Source organism: Notamacropus eugenii, chromosome 1 (assembly GCF_028372415.1).
Source record: "Notamacropus eugenii isolate mMacEug1 chromosome 1, mMacEug1.pri_v2, whole genome shotgun sequence".
Taxonomy (NCBI): domain Eukaryota; kingdom Metazoa; phylum Chordata; class Mammalia; order Diprotodontia; family Macropodidae; genus Notamacropus; species Notamacropus eugenii.
The window spans coordinates 732824884-732845274 of NC_092872.1; the positions used below are offsets into that span (position 1 = coordinate 732824884).

Below are 20391 nucleotides of genomic sequence, written 5' to 3' on the forward strand. Positions count from 1 at the left end.
ATAGAGCACTGAACCTGGACACAGGAGGGCATAACTAAAAATGTGATTATTTCGATCACTTACTACCTTTGTAACCATGGACAAGTCATTTAATTTCTGTCTCAGTTTTCTCAATTACAAAATAGAGATCCTAATAAGTACCTTATAGTGCTACGAAACTCAGATAAGATAATATCGAAAAATTGCTTAGCACAATGCCTGGCATAATACATACATAATAAATACTTGTCTCTTTTCCCTCATACCCCTTTCCATATTCTACCTATTCTTGGAGTCCTTGGAAAATCATCAGTAGGCGATGTTGCTTCACCTCTCAATTTATTACGATTTTCCAAGCTCCCTTCCCACTTCATGTTTTTAAATGGTTACTGGCTCACACCCTACTGAATTCTTCTAGTACTTTTGAATTACAGCTTTGTCTATGAACACCTATTGAATGAAGAGATATCTGGAGTCCCTACTGCTCTTAACTCCCCCTTGAAAAACCCATTATCTCATAAAAAAGCTCCAATTCCTTGCTCACACTTTGCTGTGATATAAAACATCCCTTGTCACTAATTTTCAGCCTCACACATACCAAGGAATATTTCAGGCAATACAAAACAGAAATCATTTCAAATTGAAAAGTCACCTAGGCTGATGTGTTACCCTCCTGGCAGGAGTCTGCTCTAAAGAGCCGATTTCTTTTTTTAAAAGTGTGAAATGGCAATTATTTTACTTTTCTTAAATGAAATGACTGATGCTATATAAAAAGTATGCATTCTGAGTATACTCACCATCTCCTCTTTAACATTGGTAAAGAACATTCCACACAGTATCTATATACTATCTCATCACCTGCCAGTGGACTATGGAAATTCAATGGGAGATTTCTAAGCCAATAGTTATGACCACATCCATCCTCATTACAGTTTGGAGGTATTCTCAGGGTCATAATGGAGGGAGTTATGCTCCTTCCATAGATCTATCCAAGGACTTTTTAGTATCAACATTCTACAACTATTTTCTCCCTTCCCGTCTCTGGGAACTCAATTGACGCTCATGCTCTCCTGTTGTGAGCTCTAATATTTCAGGGGGATAAAAATCAGGCACTCAACATACAAAGCCAAGGATCACTAGGTTAAAATATGGAAAGACTAGGGGGCCTAGCCTTCTTCAGAACCAGAAAATTGCAGTTATTTATGAAAAAAAGGGAACAAGGGAGTTCTGTATTTTAAATTACATTCTCCGTCTAAGTCAAAGCCAAAAGTAGAAGCCAGAATTCAGATTTCTCTTCTACAAACTCATTGATTTCTAGCTTATGACCTTTACAGAATTTTTTTTAATCTCATCTGTTCCTGAAAGACTGGGTTGTTAAAGGATTTTACAAAACCTTCTAAAATGTGAATGGCTATAAAATATTATTGTTGTTAATAGGAAATGAATAATTTAGAATCCTTAATTAAGGAGCTATATGCTTTCATAGAGAAAAGGTCTAGTCTTGTGATTGGAACTACATAGAGAAATCAGTGTGGAAACTTCCTTCACTGATATGATAAAGGAGTCTAGTGGATAGAGCACTTGTGGAGTCAGAGGACCAGGGTCAAAGCTTGTATAACATGACACTAATTACTTGTGTGATTTTGGGGAAATCCCTTAAATTCTCGGGGCCACAGTTTCCTCTTCCCTAAAATGATTATGTTGAAGTAAATGAACTCTCCAGTTCCTTCCAGTTCCAAATCTATGCTCCAGTTATATGGGATCAGAAATACATCTGTACTGAATAGTCTCTGAGAGTGGCTTGGGGTACTGAAAAATAAAGACCGTGATATTAATAATGTTTGATTTGGGGAAAGTCACTTCTCCTTCCTGGCTTGTGTTCCCTACAAATGCAGACTGGACAACATGGTCACTGAGACCCCTTTCAAGTCTATGATAGCCTGATGGTCACAAATGCCAGGGCCCAGGTTAAGAGGTGGAAGCAGAAAGGGAGGCCATCCAAGCCCCTCATTTTACACATGAGGAATATGGCACCCAGACAAGTCAAGTGTCTTGTCCAAAGTAAGGTAGGTAGCTAATGGGCAGAATCAGGATTTTAATTCGGGACCTCTGACTTGTTATATGTGATCTTATTGCTTCTCAAGGAACTTCAAACCAGTATAGAATCTGGCTGTTGGGAAAACAACAAACAATTTCAATTATTCTTCCTCTACAATACAATACAGGGAACTGAGATACAGAAGTTGAGACACAAAACAATGTGGCAGCTTTGGAGTCAAAGGACCAAGGATTACATCATTTTGTCATACGTCCTGTATGACCTTGAGTGAGTCACAATTTCTCTGGTTCTCAGTTTCTTCATTACTAAAATGAAACAGTAGACCCAGATATCCCCTGAATTTTCATAGTCACCTATATCTGTGATCCTCTGGGGCAATTAGAGTTACTGCCTCCTGTGTCCAAATCCTATCTCAGATAATCATGAGTTTTGTGACTCTGGATAAAATCATTTACCCTTTTTCAAACATAATTTGCTTATCTACAGAAGAAATATAAAAATACTTCTAGCACTTCCCTAAGAGGGTTTCTGTAGGAATCAAAATAGAGAATTTATGTAAGGCAAATGCTAACAGGTTGTTCCAAAAGTCTTAGTGCAGCTCTAAGCTTAGAGCTGCATCAGAACTTTTATGATATCATATGTCTATGTGTATATGAGCATGGGTGTGTTTTGTGTGTGTGTGTGTGTGTGTGTGTGTGTGTGTGTGTGTGTAGCTAGTTGGAACAGTGAATAGACTATTTGGAACTTGGTATTAGGAAAACCTGGGTTCATATTGTACCATAAGACACTATCTTGCATGAATTGAGACAAGTCACTTAAAGTCCCTTAGTCTCAATTTCCTCATCTGGAAAATAGGGATGATAATAATAGCACCTACCTTCCAGGGTATTTGTGAGGACCAAATGATTTGGCATACATTTTTCAAACTTTTATGTATTACAGAAATGCTTATTATTATGTATACATACATCATGCACACATAAAATGTGAGCTGATATTTTATGCTATTAATGAAGTACTTTTATATTAGATAATGGTTAATATTATTGATAAAAACAGTTTAGTATCAGATATCAATTACTGTCAATTTGTTATTCTCAATATTTTATGATGTTGCTAACTACTGAGTATTAATTAATCTAAATATATCATTCATAATATTGCTAATGTTGCCCTCACAAGAGTTTGGGGCCCTATAACCTGTATGTCATTTCAGAGCCCATAATCATGTGATTTACATTTTTTCCAATCTCAGGAATGACCAGGTCTTGGCAATAATTTTCTTGGACTTCTCTCAGATCTTAGGCTGCCTTTAGCCTAGGGCAAGTGAGGGAGGAAATGTAAAATAGCTCTGTGTCCCAAAGTCATCATTGAAAGAACTCATGAAATCTCATATCCTACAAAGACAGTGTTCAGATCAAGGGGGCCAGAGAGACTTTCTGAAGACAGGAAGCCATGGCCATACACCAGTCAACAGCTTGAAGGTGGCCCAGCATCTCAGCCTCTGGCAAGAAAAGAGCATGTTTTTATTTGCACAAAACCAAAACAACTAAGGAGGAAAAATGAAGGCACCTCATTCCTTCTTATCTTCAAGGCAGGGAAGTGCTCAAATGAAACCTAATATTTTCAGAAACATCTTGGCAGGAGTCACACTCCTTTGGGAGAATAGGAAATTGTGGATTGAAGCAATGGAGTATTAAAGCCAGGTTAGATGAAAATCATGCGGTTCTGAGGTTTCTCATGATTCTCCTTCTCTCTGGATTTCAAATATTTTCCCTTTTGATTGGACCAGTATGGAGATGGGTAATGATTAATTCCAATCCTGAAACTCTGGGGGTAAGAAGACAATCTTCCTCTTCAACTAACCTATATCAACAGGCATTTATTTAATTCCTTTATTGGGTCAGGTCTAAGGACCCAATGAAAAAAAGGAAACAGTCTCTACCCTTTAAAGTGCTTGACTTCTATTGTTAACTTGTAAGTAAATGTAAACTGCATGCAACATCAATTTGAGATAATCTCAAAGTGGGGGTAGAGTGGGTAGGCCATTAATTGGGGGGACTCACAACTGGGGGACAGCATGATGGCACAATGAATATAGTGCTGGCAAGTAGGTGAGAGGGTGGATATTGCACTAGACTTAGAATCAGAAAACCTAAGTTCAAATCCTGCCTCAGACACTTAACTAACTGCAAAGTTAGGGTAAGTCACTTAGATTCTCAGCCTCAGTTTTTTCAGTTATAAAAAAACAGTAATGACAATAATGTCTGCCTCACAGGATGGTTGTGAGGATCCAGGGCTATTATATTTGCAAAATGGTTTTCCAAATTTAAGATACCATCTGAATGCTAATCATCATCATATCATCATTACTTTTGGTTATTTTTGAATTGTGTAGTCTTATGGCCACCAGGCTTCGTAGCAGGGTGTTAGATTCGAGTTAGGAAGTACTGAATTTGAACCCTCTGTAGGACCTTTAATAGCTATATGTTCCTACCTGGGCAAGGCCCTTGATATCTCTTGACTTCAGTTTCCTCTTTTTGGAAAATGAAAATAGTAACAGAACTGACCTCCTTAGCTAGTTGTATGGACCACATAAAATAATCCGTGTAAAGCATTTTCAAGCGTTAAAATGCTAGCTATAATTTAGGACAGCTAGGTGATATAGTAGACAGAGTGCAGAGCCTGGAATCATGAAGACTCCTCTTCCTGAGTTCAAAACTGACCTGAGACGCTTACTAATTGTAGGATCCTGGGCAAGTCACCTAAACCTGTTTGCCTCAATTTCCCCATCAGTAAAATGAAGTGGATAAGGAGATGAAAAACCACTCCAATATCATTGCCAAGATAATCCCAAATGGGGTCACAAAGAGTCTGAAATGACTGAATGAAAATAACAATTTAGAGGTGGAAGGAGCCTCAGAGAAGCTTTATTTTATACAAGATGGACTTTAGAAGCTAGACTTGTAGTCAATGGAGCAAACCATTGGATTAACAGGGCATTGAATTTGTGACATGCCTCAGGCTACCTCCAGGGAGAATCCAAAGAGGGTAGGGTGGCAGACTACTTTGACAGTTTGGTGGAGAGAAAGTCCCTGAATAAGCATAAAAAGATAAGTTACATTTCCCAAAGGTGTTGATATTCATCAATGGGGAAAGGAGAAAGGAGAGGCAATACATATTTAGTTATTTTCCCCATTGGAATATATACTTCTTCAGAGTAGATGATTTCATTTTTTTTTTTATTTGCATCCTGAGCACCTGACATATAATAGGCTCTTTATAAATAAGTTTATTAATAATAATAGAACTCAGACCACTGTCCAGTACTTTATACCACAATTATCTATTCAGTTGTCCTTTGGCACTTAAAAGAGAAACTGACAACCCTGTAACCCACCCAAACAGAAGGAAAAGTTTTATAAAACCAGAAACAAGATCATGCACACATCGTGTAGAAACTGCATGCATGGAAAAGGCATTCCATGGGCATAACCTCCCATTGAACAATTGCACCACAGCACTGTTCTTCACTCACAGATGGCCGTGTCCCATATGTTTGTAAAATATAAGCAATCCTTACCTGGTATCTGTGTGAAGGATTGACAAAAAAAAAAGTAAAATTAACAACTTGGACTACAAGTGTATACCGGGAACTTTTCCTTTGGGACAACTTTGGGGGTGGTTTTATCATCATGGAAGGCAGCCTGGGATTCTGTTCTTGGTATCAGGAAAATACCTTTGGGGGCAGTATCAGCCTTCTTACCACATGGAGTACATTGGTCATCTACATTTGGGATGAAAGTGCTGCCAGGGACATAATTTACTAAAAAATAAAACAAAGTCTTCCCCAAAGTCCAACCAACACATTGACATCCTTGGTCAAATATTTTCCCAAGCACAGTCATTACTCGGATTTTATTGACCTCAGTGGGCCTATATGAAAAGGCAATTATGGTCTATTTTAATGGAAGAGGAGTCTTGCTTGTGTTAATATTTGTCTCCCTTGGGCCTTTCCATTTAGCACTTTGTCAATGATTACTTTGCCATGTTAAATGGTGAATTACTAACCTAAACAAAAAAAAAAAGTCTTAAGATACTTGCAAGGTGCAGATCTCACAGGGATCCATAGTACCAGCACAGAGAATACCAATGGCTGGTGAGGACAGTTGCCAGTTGATGGAGAATGAGGGTGGGCACTTCAAAATAGAAAAGAGGGAGGGGAGGCTTTGTCCACTTGTTCCAAATTCAATTCAGGTGTGAACATCGAGAGAGTAAAGGCTAGCTTGGCTGATTTCTATGCAAACGCAGTAAAATTTTCATATTTTAGACTTTGTTGCTTCAGAATTTCTGACAATTCACAGTTTCTGGTCTGGGCTGATCAGAAAGAATTTGCTGAGCAAAGTGCATGAAAGTTTTGTTTTTGTTTCTCTTTTTAAATTTATTTAAGTAAACTGTTAACCAGAATTCTTCAAACAACATCAGAATCTCACAGTTTAAACTTCGTGCTAATTACATGTAATGCTTACCTATGCATCTAATGTGGATTCAACTTGATCTTTGTTTGGATTTTTTTAAATGTTAGCTGTTAGATAGTTATTATGACAATATGAATAAAAGAGAGTTGCCCTGAAAATATGTATAATGATTACTTTTCTATAGAAATATCCATTACAGAATGGAATTTTTCTTTATACATATATGACCAGTATCTAGCAAGGGCACTTAATAAATTGTTGTTGATTAATTAATTGACATATATAATTTGGACTTGATTTGAACTATTCAGAATTCACTAGGGAATGCTATTTAGAATCAAATAAAATGTTTGTCTGGTGATAATTTCATTTTGCAAAAAGATCAAAAAAAGGAAGCAGCCAGTAGGAGGTTCAGAAGGGGTTTCTTTTAGAATAGGGAGAGGGGATCATTCTGATTCCCATATTCTCCCCTACTAGCCCATGGAATTTTCTGTTAATATGATTCACCAAGAACTGATCCCCTGGTAATTTGAGAATTCAAAAAGCCAAGTTGCTATTCTAAAGCTTTATTTTATTTTTAGCCAGTGGGGTCACCAACAGAGACTGTATTTTACAGCGGATTGCAGGGATTAGCATGGAAGGTAAGGAGAAGGATGGAGAAGTAAAGTTACCCACCCAGGAAACAGTGAGTTTCTTTCATCTAAATGAGTTTGCCTCACTTAGACGTTGGGTCAATGGCAGGATGGAATCCATAATGTTGAAGGCAAAGGAGGCAGTATTCTTTTTTTGTCACAATTTTGATCATTCTCTTACCTCTAGCCAGAATACACAATGCTAGTCAATCATAGATGGAGATTTATGGTACTAAACAAAGGTTAAATAATACATTCTTTCTATTCCTTATAATTCAAAAGGATTATATGTTGGGTTCTTCTAGTCTGCCCAATATGCTCTTCTCCCACCCCAAAGTTATAAAGACTCCTATTTTTATGCTAAAGAATATGTTCCACCATTTTGTAGCAATGTTGACATCTACACAATTGCAAAAAAGACCTAAAAGATGGGGAAAAAAAGGTGATGGGAAAGGACAAATATGACGATCATCACAGAATAAATAAAATGCCAATCAATAAAACCAGAAGTACCAGTGCAAAATAATAACAATAAGGATAATGATACAACAAATGAAATAGTATCCTTCATCTGATTTAAATTGTTAAACAATTCTACTTAAATAAGATCAGTATCTTTATCCTTCCATGATAATCAAGTAGAGATGTCTGGAAATACTCTACTTCTAGCTCCATTATATAGGAAACAGAACCATAAGCTTTGAATTTCAAAATATTCACTTGTGTCAGAATCCTTTTTTGCATGTTTACTTTTTCTTTGTTTTCAGTCTCCTCATATTAGAATTCTTCCACTAGACTGGGAAATGTAACAAGCTGAATCTCTGGCAGACATCTTCCTACAATAAAGTAACCCAAGAAATCTGGAGAAAAATGGGAGTAAAAATCCTCCTAGCTCTCCAGTTTATTGTATAAGCTACCAGGGCAACTGGGGAATGGATTGATGACTCTTAATTATGGGGCACCTTTCAGGCACAAATCAAGTCAGAGTTCAGTTGGCATGGTCATCACTGAGGCCTAAGATTTCTTCATTAGGAATACCATTAACCAGTGGAAGATTGTAACATAAGGAAACAAGAGGAAAATCTCTTACCATCTACTGTTGGCCAATAATAACATGTGACTGGATAAACTTTCCCACACACCCCTGAGACCCTTTGTGACTAATGTTAGTAATGAGAGAAAGATTAGAAAGTGAAGTTACTCACCATGGAAGAATCACTGCTTCCACTCCCGAGCAGAGCTCCCTCAGCACAGGTTGGTAGGTGGGTAGAAAGTTGACTAGCCCTGCCCCCATCTATGACATCACAATCTACCTCATAAAAGGTAGTGAAAGTGTTCTGAACTCCTGTCTGATTTCCGAGAGATACAGAAAAGAGAGAGTGAGAGAGAGTGCAAGAGAAAAACGATACCCTAGTTTGGGAGAGGGAAGGGAAGGGAAGGGTGGAAAAGGGTAGGAAAAGGATGGGAGAGGGAAGAACTAGAGGGAGGAATTTTGTCATGAAAGAGTTAGGTCCAGTAAGAGACACAGGGGCTTTTTATATAAAGATATCCTGTGATTTGAACTCCATTTGCCGGCTGCCATTGAGCCTTGATATCCACCATCTGGAAGTAGGACAAAGAAGCAATTGTGCCTTGTAAAGCATACCAAGGGGTAGGTGGTGGAGTAGTAGGGTGGAAGGTCCTAATTAAGGTTTAGAAGATCACCAAGAAAGAAAGCATGGGCCACAGCTCTTAAAGCCTGGAACAAGAAGCTGGCAATTTTAGATGCTGTTCTTAGAAGTTCCACTGCCCTGCTGCGTGACCTTCAGCAAATTGTCCAGCATCTGCATGCCCAGCTGTGAAATGGGGCCAAAAGGATACTCACCTCTTCCATAGAAATCAATGATGTTTTAATTCATTCATTGTTGCTACTGTAACTTTTAGTTACTCTTCTTTTATTTTTTTAAGATGCACAGTTAGATTGTGTCAAGGGCATTGGATTTCAAAAATCAATAATGCCCATAAGCCATTTTAAGATAGTTCTTCCAAAAGTGCCATTCACTGCAAAATAATACTAACAATGTTGGCAAAGGTTTAGCATGTGAGTCTACTTGTGTGTGTAAAAAACGGGTTAGTCTTAGTGCAGAAATCTCCCTTATTCTAAATATAGCTCAAGTTTGAATAGGTTAACTAAATGATTTTAATTAAATAAGTTGAAAAATGTTATTAAAACCTAAATATCAATAAGAATTTGGGGCACCCTGTATATTTGCAAAAAGATAACTAGGGCAAATACAAAACAGTTGAAAAATCATATGTGATGGCAAGATGTTTTTGGTACTACGTATGTGGAGGGAGGGAGAGGATAACTCAATGAGGCCTAAGGAATGACAGTGACCATTTTGTCTCTTGTCCAAGCTGATCTGGCAGTAATCATATCAACATGGCCTTCATATCATTTCATGGCCAGTCCTTAAGGGAAATCAAACAAAATTGGAAAGTACCATGATATAATGTGGGGAAGGGTACTAAATAGTCAAACAAATACTTGACTGGGGAGCCTCTTTGGCAAAAATAAATAAATGAACCCTTTAAAAGCTCCCCATTGAAATACAACTTCACTATGAGTAGAGAGCCCCAATTATTGCAAATTATAGGACAATGAATGAAGGCAGGCTAGGGTCTTAATCTTTGTGAGCATCTGTCATGATTTTTTTTTTTCTTCCTGAAAGGATAGCTTTCTCAATTCAGCAGTCTCCCTAAAAGCCAGTACCCATTCCAGTGATCAGGTGCTACTAGCTCTAATTTGTTAATTACATGCATTTCTTTTTAAGAGAGTTTTCTTAAATATATGAAAATATAGGTAAGGGAATAACTCATTTTATAATATGTAAAAGCACTAAATCCCAAACACCTTCTGATGTAGCAACATTGGCCTCATCTCTTCATTAAATAAAAAAGGGTGTTGGGCTATTTGTAGACTGGCTGATAGATGTGACAGTCATTTGTCTTTGGTAAATAAAATGTCTCCCAGCTAAACTGTTTACTTCTATTTATATGACCCTTTCTGTGTGCCAAAATTTCTGTGTTGTGCAGTCCCCCAGGATGTGTCAGCATGTATTAGGATGTTTAAAATCTTCTCCCCCCAAACTACCAATTTGACTTCCAACTAAAAAAAAATAAATAAATAAAGAGGTTTTGTGACTGTCTTAGAAAAAAAATTCAACTTTAAGTAAGATAGCATGGATGTATCATATTACCTAAGAGAGACTGCAAGATTTGTTTGTTCTTTCATAACAGCAATCTCATTTAATTTTAAACAATGACTTCAGGACCCCAATGCAAAACTAGGCTGAATCAAAATGATACCTAGTGGTGAATTGTGCTGGATTCTTGGGTGGAGTGTTGAATTAGGTATGGCTGAGTGTGAAATTTGCAATGATGCCTTTAGTTGTGTTAGAAGCCACTGAGCGAAACTTTTTTTTCCCCTGGAATGTCATGACAGAATCAGATTTTATCTGTTTCTTTTTATGACCTAGTATACTAAAGCTGCTCAGCTATGGGCTAATCTGGATCAAGATTTCTAAATGTCATTTCTAAATGTCCTGTTTCTGTCTCAGTGCAGGGAATGTTCGATATTCTCAAATGAACAAAGATAATTCCTTGTGAAGTTACTGATTAGAAGGACTATGGAGATTCCAAGTAGCAAGTGAAGATATTGCATTTTGATGGTCAAAGACTGAATATAAATTTCAAATATTTTTTGGAGGGATTGTTTTCTAAATAGGAAACAAGACTTAAGGAAGGGAGAGTCTGAAGGAAGAGCTTAGCAGGACTTGTGATTAAAAGTCAGATGGCACCATTTCTGTCATATGATTTTTGCTTGTTCCAAAAGAAGCCATCAAAAGATGTATTCAAACATTGGGAAATTATACACATAATAACTGAGATGGTCTTTCTGACTGTAGCCTATTGGCTTTTATTCTCCATTCCATTGTCCAAAAGAGTTGCAGTTGAATAGGGAAACAAATGCTGATTTGTTTTGATAACAGCAGATTTTAAAGCATAAGCCTCCCAGAGGGAGAGATGGCGTTATTTCTCTTTTATGATGGAGTTTTCATTTTGACAAAGGCTAAAGATGAGAAAAGTCAATTAATGGTCTTCACTGATGATGCTGGGTAGAAATTCTCTGAGATTCTCTAACCCATACCTCTTTCCCTATTTGTTCAACAGCATTGTAATGTAAATCTAAAAGAGAAAGGTTATACTATTTTGTATTGATGAGACAGATGTTAGTTTCCTGTTCATAGTTTGGGGCAAGTCATCCACAGAAATAAGAATTCTCAGAGAACAGAGGTAAAAATGAGATGCTGGAAATATTTATGAAATGGTAAACATGAACAAAAGCTAAGTAAGAATTATTTGGCTTCAAGAAGTTAGGATAGAGATGAAAACATGTGGAGCTTATGTTTTCAGGTCATCAAAGAAGGGATGGTTCAATGAAGACTCAGACAATGCAGTTTGAGAGAATGAACACACGGAATCAAAGAATTTCTAGGTTGCTAGGGACCTCAATGGCCAGTTAGTTCATACTTCAAGAAACATGTCCCATTTGCTAGGTCCATATAAATGAACATGGTGTCTTTTCTGGGGGTTGGGATAAAAAAATCATCGCATATGAATTATTTAAATCCGACTAGAAAGAATACTTCAAAAATAGCGTATAGGGTCCAAGAAACCAAGGACACTTTAAATGCAAGCAGATATCCATCAGCAGACATATGGCTATCCTAGGCAAAGATTACTTTGAAACAGAAATAACACAGAATATACACTTTGAATGAGGCATATGAGACAGAAAAAAGTCTATTTTTCTTTTACTCAGAAAGAACTTGGGGAATGGTATAATTCTGAAATATGTTTGTCATGTGACAACATAAGTGAAATGAATCAGACAATCTCCCAGACAAAAAAGACTAAATACTATTCCATTGAAGGTGCTGATTAGTGTCTGTGCATTGGGAATACAAAGCCAGAATAAGTTGTTTAAAACCCCAGAAATTCCTTTCCTTACAGTAGCAGTGATCTCTTGCTTATGAAAAAGCTAACGTCAAAGGATGAGAAAATCCAGAAATGAACACAAAATCCCAGCTTGGAAGCATTAAGGGTGCATCTAAACTCCCTTTATTCTCAACTGAGCCACAAGAAATAGACAGCAGACATAAATGATAAACAAGACCCACAATCTATTCAGCCAATAGATTGAATTGCTTCCTCTTCCAATTTGAAGAAATTACATAAAATGGAGAGCTTTCAGGTTCATTTCCATTATCATCCTGAGGCTGCAATCCACAAATGAATACTGGAATATCCCAAAGTTGGAGGAACAGGAAGGGAAACTTAGATAATTCATGTTTAAATAATCATCTAGATTATCTCCCAGAATTGATTGCAGTATACCCATCTCAAGTTTAGGAAAGGAAAAGGAAAGGAGAACTGACTGATTACACAACTGAAAAATAAGAACAATTTTAAATAGTGTTGTTTGTCATCAGTAACTCCCCTTATGTGCCAAAAAAAAATGGGTAGAGTCATATTTGGATGTGTTCACCTTTATACATAATACTGCTTAAAAAATGAGAGAAAGCTCCCAACATTTTTCAAGGGACCACCTACCTATAAAATGTCCTATTGGGTAAAACATTTTAGGAAGAAAGCTGAGAGTTATTATTATACAGATATTATATAGAAATGTTAATGTCTTCTCTAACATGATGTAAAGTACTCTGTAATGCATAAAATGCTATATAAAACCACATAAATGAATACAACTATTCTTCTTCTTATCATTATCTGCATCATCCTCTCCATTCATACAGGAGCCACACTGGTTACTATAAAAGATCTCAATCAGTTTCCCAATCTAAACTAATAAACTTTCCCCTATTTATCACATCACTGTCAAATTTGTATTCCTAAAACTCAATCTAATCTTATTCTTCCTCTCAAGAAGGTCCAGTGACTCTCAATGGTTTATAAGATTAAAAACAAACCAAAAAAAAAAAAAAAAACCAAACTCCTCTCTGGCATTTAAAGCCCTTGATAATCTGGTCCTTTTCAAGCTGGCTCTTGAATACCCTTCCTGATTTATTCACCATTACTCATATTAACACATTCTATATTCTAGCAAAACTAGTTTGCTATACCTGATATACAGCATTGCATCTTCCACCTCTGAATTTGCACAGTACGTATTTTGTGTCTGTACTCTTATCCCTTCCCACCTCTGCATCAGAGAACTCTAGCATCCTCAAGGTTTGGTTCAAATGCTACTTCCCATATCACACCTATTTTGAGCTCGTTACTAATGTCCTACACACACACATACAAACACACACATACACATACATATCCTATACATATCCTAAATTGAGTTTGTATGTTTATCTATATATCATAGAATTTATTTACTAGATATATACACATATGTACATGTATATATATTTATGAATTTATTTCTATATTTATATTTGTACAAGCAACTTTAAAAAAACTTAAAAGCTATCCTATCCAATTTCCATAGCCTTGTTATCATTTTTTATCAATTAATGAAAACTAATGGAAACTTGGCCCAATAAAGACTAGAGGTGATAGCCCTTCCATTTTTATATGGGATTCAGAGAGAATCAAGTCAACATCTCCCACGAAAATAAGAAGAGTCTCTTATGATAGAATGAGAAAGTGTAGGTGGTAGTTTGGTGTTTGGAGGCAGAGGACCATACTGGTTTCTATTCCAAAGAGATGGTCATTTAATATTTCTGCTATAAAATATGTCCTTAGCCTTCTGGAACTTAGGTAGTATATAACTACTTCAATACCTTAAGCCCTGGGGAAATCCCCAGTTAATATTCTGGCATTTCAAACCAGTAGATCTGGCACTCAGGTATATATTTGTTAGTAGGGAATTTTATGGCTTTAAGCGAATCACAATGCTAAACCTCAGTTTTCTGTATTGTAAAGCAAAGAGTTACCTAGATTATGTTTATTATCTTTCTTGTTTTGACATTCTAAGATTCTGTGCTGTTCAGAAGGAATTGTTTGTCTTAGATTTCTGTGTTCACCAGCTCAATTTCTCTGAATAAACAGGCTAGACTTCAGTGGTGAGAAAAATAAAACAAAACAACCCCCATCACAAGAAAAACAATTCAAATCCCAGCTAACCCTAACCAGCTCTAACCCTAAACACACACTGACTATTTGGATGATCTCTATATGACAAGTCTGTTCCCCAGTATTTTTAAATGAGTGTCTTTAACAAAGCAAGTGGTATATCCCTTTCAAGTTGTCACTTTTCTGAACTATCATGATTTGAAATATTCAATTTGTATGTTAGTTCATTTATTTCTTTAAAAAAAGACAAGTTCCTTGACTAAATTGGCCAATTTTATTTGGGTCAGAGAGATCCAGCCACAACTGGGGACAAGCAGGGAAAGCACTACTGCTTATTCATGATTTGCTTACAATGCCTGGTTTAATACTGTAACTAGGGTAGTGCAATTGATGCTGTTGTCTAAGGTGCAAAATTTGGAGGATGCTGACAACATTTTAAGTGGTAATATAGAAACAACCAGGTTTAATACCTATTTAACAAGTAAAATTAATTAAAAGAGGAATCTCATTGTAATGATTAGGTTTCCTCCTTTCCAAAACAGTATTACAGATGAGCTCCTTAATAATTCAATCTGAAATTGTATCTTTGTCCCCATGAAAGTAGTTGCCCTCTGCAAAAAAAAAAAAAAAAAAAAATTACTCATTACTGCTCTGTACTAACAGTTTGGATTGTGAAATATGTGGTATTTATGCAGTAAAAACCATCTTCTACAATTTCTGAATTTCAAAAGCCTTTGTTTGGTTTTCTCATTACTGTCCTTATAGAAATCTCACCTCCCTATGCCATGTCTTCCAAAAAATTGCTTATGGGCACTGACATGCAGGAACACATAATCTTTTGCTTAGTTCCAATAGAAAATCATATGTATGCTGGAAATGGATAGCTTTCCCCTCCGAGGGTTTGCCTAGTGTTATTTATATAAATGTCTAGAATAATGCAAGATGACAGGAATCCTAACTAGGGATAAAAGAGATCCAGGAGTCCAGAACAAATCAGTTATCACTTTAGTTTTAAAAACTAGGATGTGTGAGAAGTCTCTAGGGAGAATAACTGAGTCCCTTTTGCTTTCCAGTATAATTACGTCCTTTATAACATGCAAAGATGTGAGCTATGGAATATCTTAGGAGTCTGAAGAAAATTTGGTGAAAGAAGAGATATAAGGAGCTTTAAAACATAATTGATATCCCTCAGGGGAATGAGTGGAACAAGCTATTATTCTAGCTAGATGTCCATATCAAGCACTCTCCTTGGAAGGATTAAGCAATTCTGAGAGAAGTATTTGGATGCTCCCCAACTGTTTGCCCTAGGGAATTCTGCTTTTTTTTTTTTTTAACAAATTCTGAAAGTGGTACTAGATCTTCAGCTGATGATTTCACCAGAGGGGACTTCCCCCTATTCCTGTGCACAATGAATGTGGTTTTCTCTGGGATTGCTTCTCTCCAACATGGAAAAATTGAGTTGATTTTTCTCAGCATTAGAAATGGATAGTTGGGGTTGTGTGGAGACAAAAGTGGTATGGTATACACACTTATTATGCTTTGTAATCATAATAAACATGTATAGCATAGATCAGAAATACACCTAGGGAAGGACAGAGGAAGCGTCAAAGTCTGTGTCAGTTCTTGTCCCTAACCTGCCACTGATATGTGGTGCAATATCCAGGGAGGCCCTTCCATGCTCTGGGCCTCAGTTACCTAGTCTGTGAAATAAGGGAGATGGATGACATGATTCCCTCCACTATTCCATTCTATGAAAAATCTGTGTTCCAGATTTCAGCAATATGTTCAAAGAGCTTGCAGTTTTCCATTCAATTGAAAATCTGTTGTAGGCTTATGAAGCTAGGTGCAAAGCTCTATATACTTGATTTTACAAGCCTCCAAAATAGGTCACAAATATTTTCAAATAGATGTACAGATTATTTATCCCCAAATTCTCATTTTATATTTGAAGAAACTGAGGCACTAACATGGAGTGACCTCACAATCATCAAAAGAAAACAAAAGGAGGGGCAGGGAGAAAAAGGAAAAGAACAGAAGGAAGAAAAACTGGCTTACAAAACTGAAAGTATTATCCTCCTTCAAAGTACAGCTCATGGGCCATCTCTTATGGCTAATCCAAAAAGAAAATTTCCCTTCTCTCATGTTCAAATTACTTCTTTATTTGACTCAAGCCTCCCCAGAACTGTATAATATCCTTGATGATTAAGACTGCTGCTTTTCATTCTGTATTTTTCCAAAGGATATAGCTTAGTACCCTACACAGAGTAGATACTCAAATGCTTGTTGGATTGGATTACACTGGAACGAAATGACTAAACCATTAGGTGTAAATTTGTGAAACTGCTAACATTGATGCGTTAACTCATTCTTGTATAGGTCAAAAGAGTAACTAAAACTTTGAAAATTCCACCCAGAGAGAAAAAAATAAAATAAAACATTTTAGAACCAGAATGACCTGCTTAAGATTATTCATGAGAGCATAGGTTTTAAAACTGCAAAGATCTGAAAAGATAATCTTTTCAGCACTCTCCTTTTACAAATATGTGAGGGCTAGGAAGCTTAATGGACTCCCCTAAGAGCACACAGGAAATCAGAAATAGGCCTCAGATTAAAACCAAGGTCTTCTAATTTCCTATCTAGTACTCTTGCCAGTACACAATCAGTCTCTCTGTCATAAGCCTAGTTTTACAAATACAGAATAGTTAAGTCCTTGAGAACCTTCATGAACTGCTTCAGATCTCCCTAGCAGTCCTTGAAGCTCTGTTCAAGTCCTTTGTGCAACAGAAAAGCCTACCTCAAAAACATCTAATAGAAAGGAAAGAAAATTCTTCAGGGAGGTGCTTTAAAATAGGTAGAATTTAATTAAATATGGACCACTCTTCTTCTGAAAATGTGGCCTTCTAAACTCTTGTTTCATGACACCTGTGAAGTATTTGGCTACTGAGATTATGGGTGACAAAGTTTTAGTGACACTTGCTGGCAAAGTAAGGAGGGAGAATCATTGAATGTCACATTTTATATAAAAATGGACAACTTAAAAGATAGTCAATTTGCAATTATCATCAAATGACATCCATTTTGAACCTCCTTTCTAAACACTGATGGATTAACAGACCTGTTTTTTCTCTCCCATCAGCACTTGCAAACACTCATCATCTTGAATCAACCAACAAGAAAGACATATTTAGCTTACAACTCTAAATGTCTCCTCCTCTGAAAAGTGATAAACTAGATGAGTTTGTTATGAAGTCCTGGAAAGGTCCAGAATATGTAACACTCACGTTCAATTTTTTTTTTTGCTGCCAACATGCATCCGCAAACCAAATAGCTTTGTTTTTGATTCAGTGTTGGACTTTTCTCTACTTCTCTCCTACCTTAATATGGATGATCAAAAGTATATTGCATAGAAAAATCAAAGGGCATTTGGAGGTATTCATTTCAGTTACTAAGGCTTAAACATAAAAGTCCTAATAATCTTATTCTTAGATTTTCTTCCTCAGTGAAACTGATCAAATATATCAAACTTTTTAATTTGATGAGATAGAAATGAATAATTAGAAACTGTAAGAAACCTCCCCTTTCCCTAAATGGAATACATTTACAAGGTTGGAAAATTTAGTGCGAACATTCACTTGGAAAAGTTATTTTTTTTGAATTAATGAAGAAACATTTATTAAACATATAGTATGTGTCAGGCATTTGTTGATACTAGAACAATTATAATCTAAACCTGGAACTAAAATCAAACGCTCATATCTCCCCTGAGTTCCCAATGTACATTTCTAAGTGTCTGTTGAACATTTCCACCTGATTGTTCCAAGTTAAATTCTAAGCCAAATCAACAGTGATCTACTGTGTTTGCTATATGCAAGACACTATGTGAAGTACTGGAGACATACCATGCAAAACTCAAATTCTCAAAATTAAATATACATGCATACTCATGTGTACATGCACATATATATGTACATATAAGCATGTTCACATGTGGGGATATGCATTTCTATGTTTCTCACACACAATACATTTTCCCTTCCAAAACCTCTCCCTCTCCTAAATTTCTCTATTTCTATTGAGCCACTTTCCTCCCAGCCATCCGTTGTCATCACTTCACCATCATTGTTTACACTACTTTCTTCCTCAAACTCAATATCCAAACAGCTGCAGATTTTTATTTTCCCCCTACAACACCATTCTCACTCATCACCTTGTCTTTTTTACATAGCAGCAGTGTGGTAGGTCAAGTCCTCATCAGCTCTCTCCCTGACTATGACAATAGCTCATTCATTCATTCATTCAGACAAAGGAGAGGGCATTCCTCACAAGGAGAACTTCCTATGCAAAGGCCAGGAGGCAGGAGATAGAATCCCATGCGTGGTGAACAGCTAAAGGTATGATTTACCTGGAATGATTCTTGGTAAGATGGTCAATTATTGGTTTCATGAACCTGGCCAAATGCTCCTAGGCTGGACTTGGAGGAGGATAACCCACAATTGAATAAGCCAACCGGTGTGTGTATGTGTGTGTGTGTGTGTGTGTGTGTGTGTGTGTGTACATGTACAAGTATTGTTGGGCATATCTTACTACATAGTTCCAAAGTCAAATATTGATTATTTTAGAATTATCTGTGATTTAGATTTAATGTTATATAATGTAAAAGGTACAAGTCCTAGGCTCTAATCTCAGCTTTGACATTAATTTATGGTTTGACTTCAAGCAGATGACTGCCACTTACTGGGCCTCAGTTTTCTCATGTATAAACTGAGGAGTTTGGATCTTTAAGACCTCTTACAGATCTAGGTTTAGGATGCTATGGGCTGTAAATGGGTTGCCATCTTCATCAGTGGAAGGAGAACCTACCTTGACAAAGGACACACTCTTGAAGCAGAGAAGTAAGAAGATTATCCATTAGGACACAAGAAAAAAAGAATGCCTCCTTACTTTTTAATGGATTCTATTCTGATAAGGACAGAAGTAACTTGAGATGTCATCTCATTTCACAATCTGAGAATCTCAGTGTTGGAATGGACCTTAGTATTTTTCTCCAACCTTCTTTCCCTTGATGAGGACTCCCCTCTATATTATCCTTTATAAAAGAACTGTCCAGCTGTTTGAAAACCTCCAGTGACAGGGAACTAACTACTCTGTGCCAAGGCATTCCATTCCACCTTCGAATGGATTGAATCGTTAGAAGACATGTTGTTAGATGAAGTCTAAACCTGCCACCTTGAAACTTCTACCCACTGCTCCTAGTTTTGCTCCCTAGAAATAGGGGGGAGAAGTTAAATCTTCCTTTGTCATGCAGCCCTTGAGATAATTGAAAACAACTCTCATATCCCTCTAAGTTCAGGCTAAATGCTAGCATTTCTATCAGCCTATTCTTAAGGACACACTCCCAGACCTTCCCAAATTCTGATTGCTCTCTTCTTGACATTCTCCAGTGTCTCAGTCCTTGCTAAACTGTGGTACCTGGGATTAAACACAAAATAACAGATATGGTCTGACCATGGGAGAGAGGATAGCAATAATAAATCTTATTTAGAAAACTATATCTTTAAGAATGAATCAAAAGAGCCCATTGGTTTTGGATGCTCCCTTTGTCACACTGTTGTGTTCTAATTTCCCCATCATCTTTATTTGGTAGAAAGGCAACCAGGGTGCAGAGAGATCTATGAACTCCATGATGACATCACAGTCAAGAAACAAGGCTAACACCACTGTCTGAGATAAGTGCTGCATGGAGACAGGAATGAGAGACATTGAAAGGGACCAGTGGAGAAGCAGAGAATAAGATGAGAGAGACAGAGAGAGAGACAGAGAGAGAGAGAGAGAGAGAGAGAGAGAGAGAGAGAGAGAGAGAGAGAGAGAGAGAGAGAGAGAGAGAGAAAGGTACATAGAAAGAAACAGAGACAGAGAGAGACTGAAAGACAGAGAAAGAGACAGAGAAACACAAAGAGAGATGATTTAGTAACACTTAAATATTGGGGAATGTAATTTCAGTTATACCTGCATTTTAGAAAAACCACTGGATTAGTGGATTAGTTATGAGGATGAATTGGTTTTGGTCCTTGCTTTACAGATGAATTGGTTTTGG

At 36.8% G+C, this 20391-nt stretch overlaps 1 protein-coding gene across 4 annotated transcripts in view; it reads right to left on the reverse strand.

Moving 5' to 3' along the window:
- Nucleotides 1-20391, reverse strand: part of CTNNA2 (catenin alpha 2) — a 1515416-nt gene that overhangs the window by 32073 nt on the left and 1462952 nt on the right. Inside the window, exon 18 of one of the 4 annotated variants that reach the window (XM_072637016.1) lies at nucleotides 8354-8497. The exons of the other annotated variants lie outside the window; for them this stretch is intronic. Coding sequence (XP_072493117.1) covers nucleotides 8354-8497 — 144 coding nt within the window. The remainder of the gene's footprint in view (nucleotides 1-8353; nucleotides 8498-20391) is intronic. 4 annotated transcript variants of the gene reach the window in all.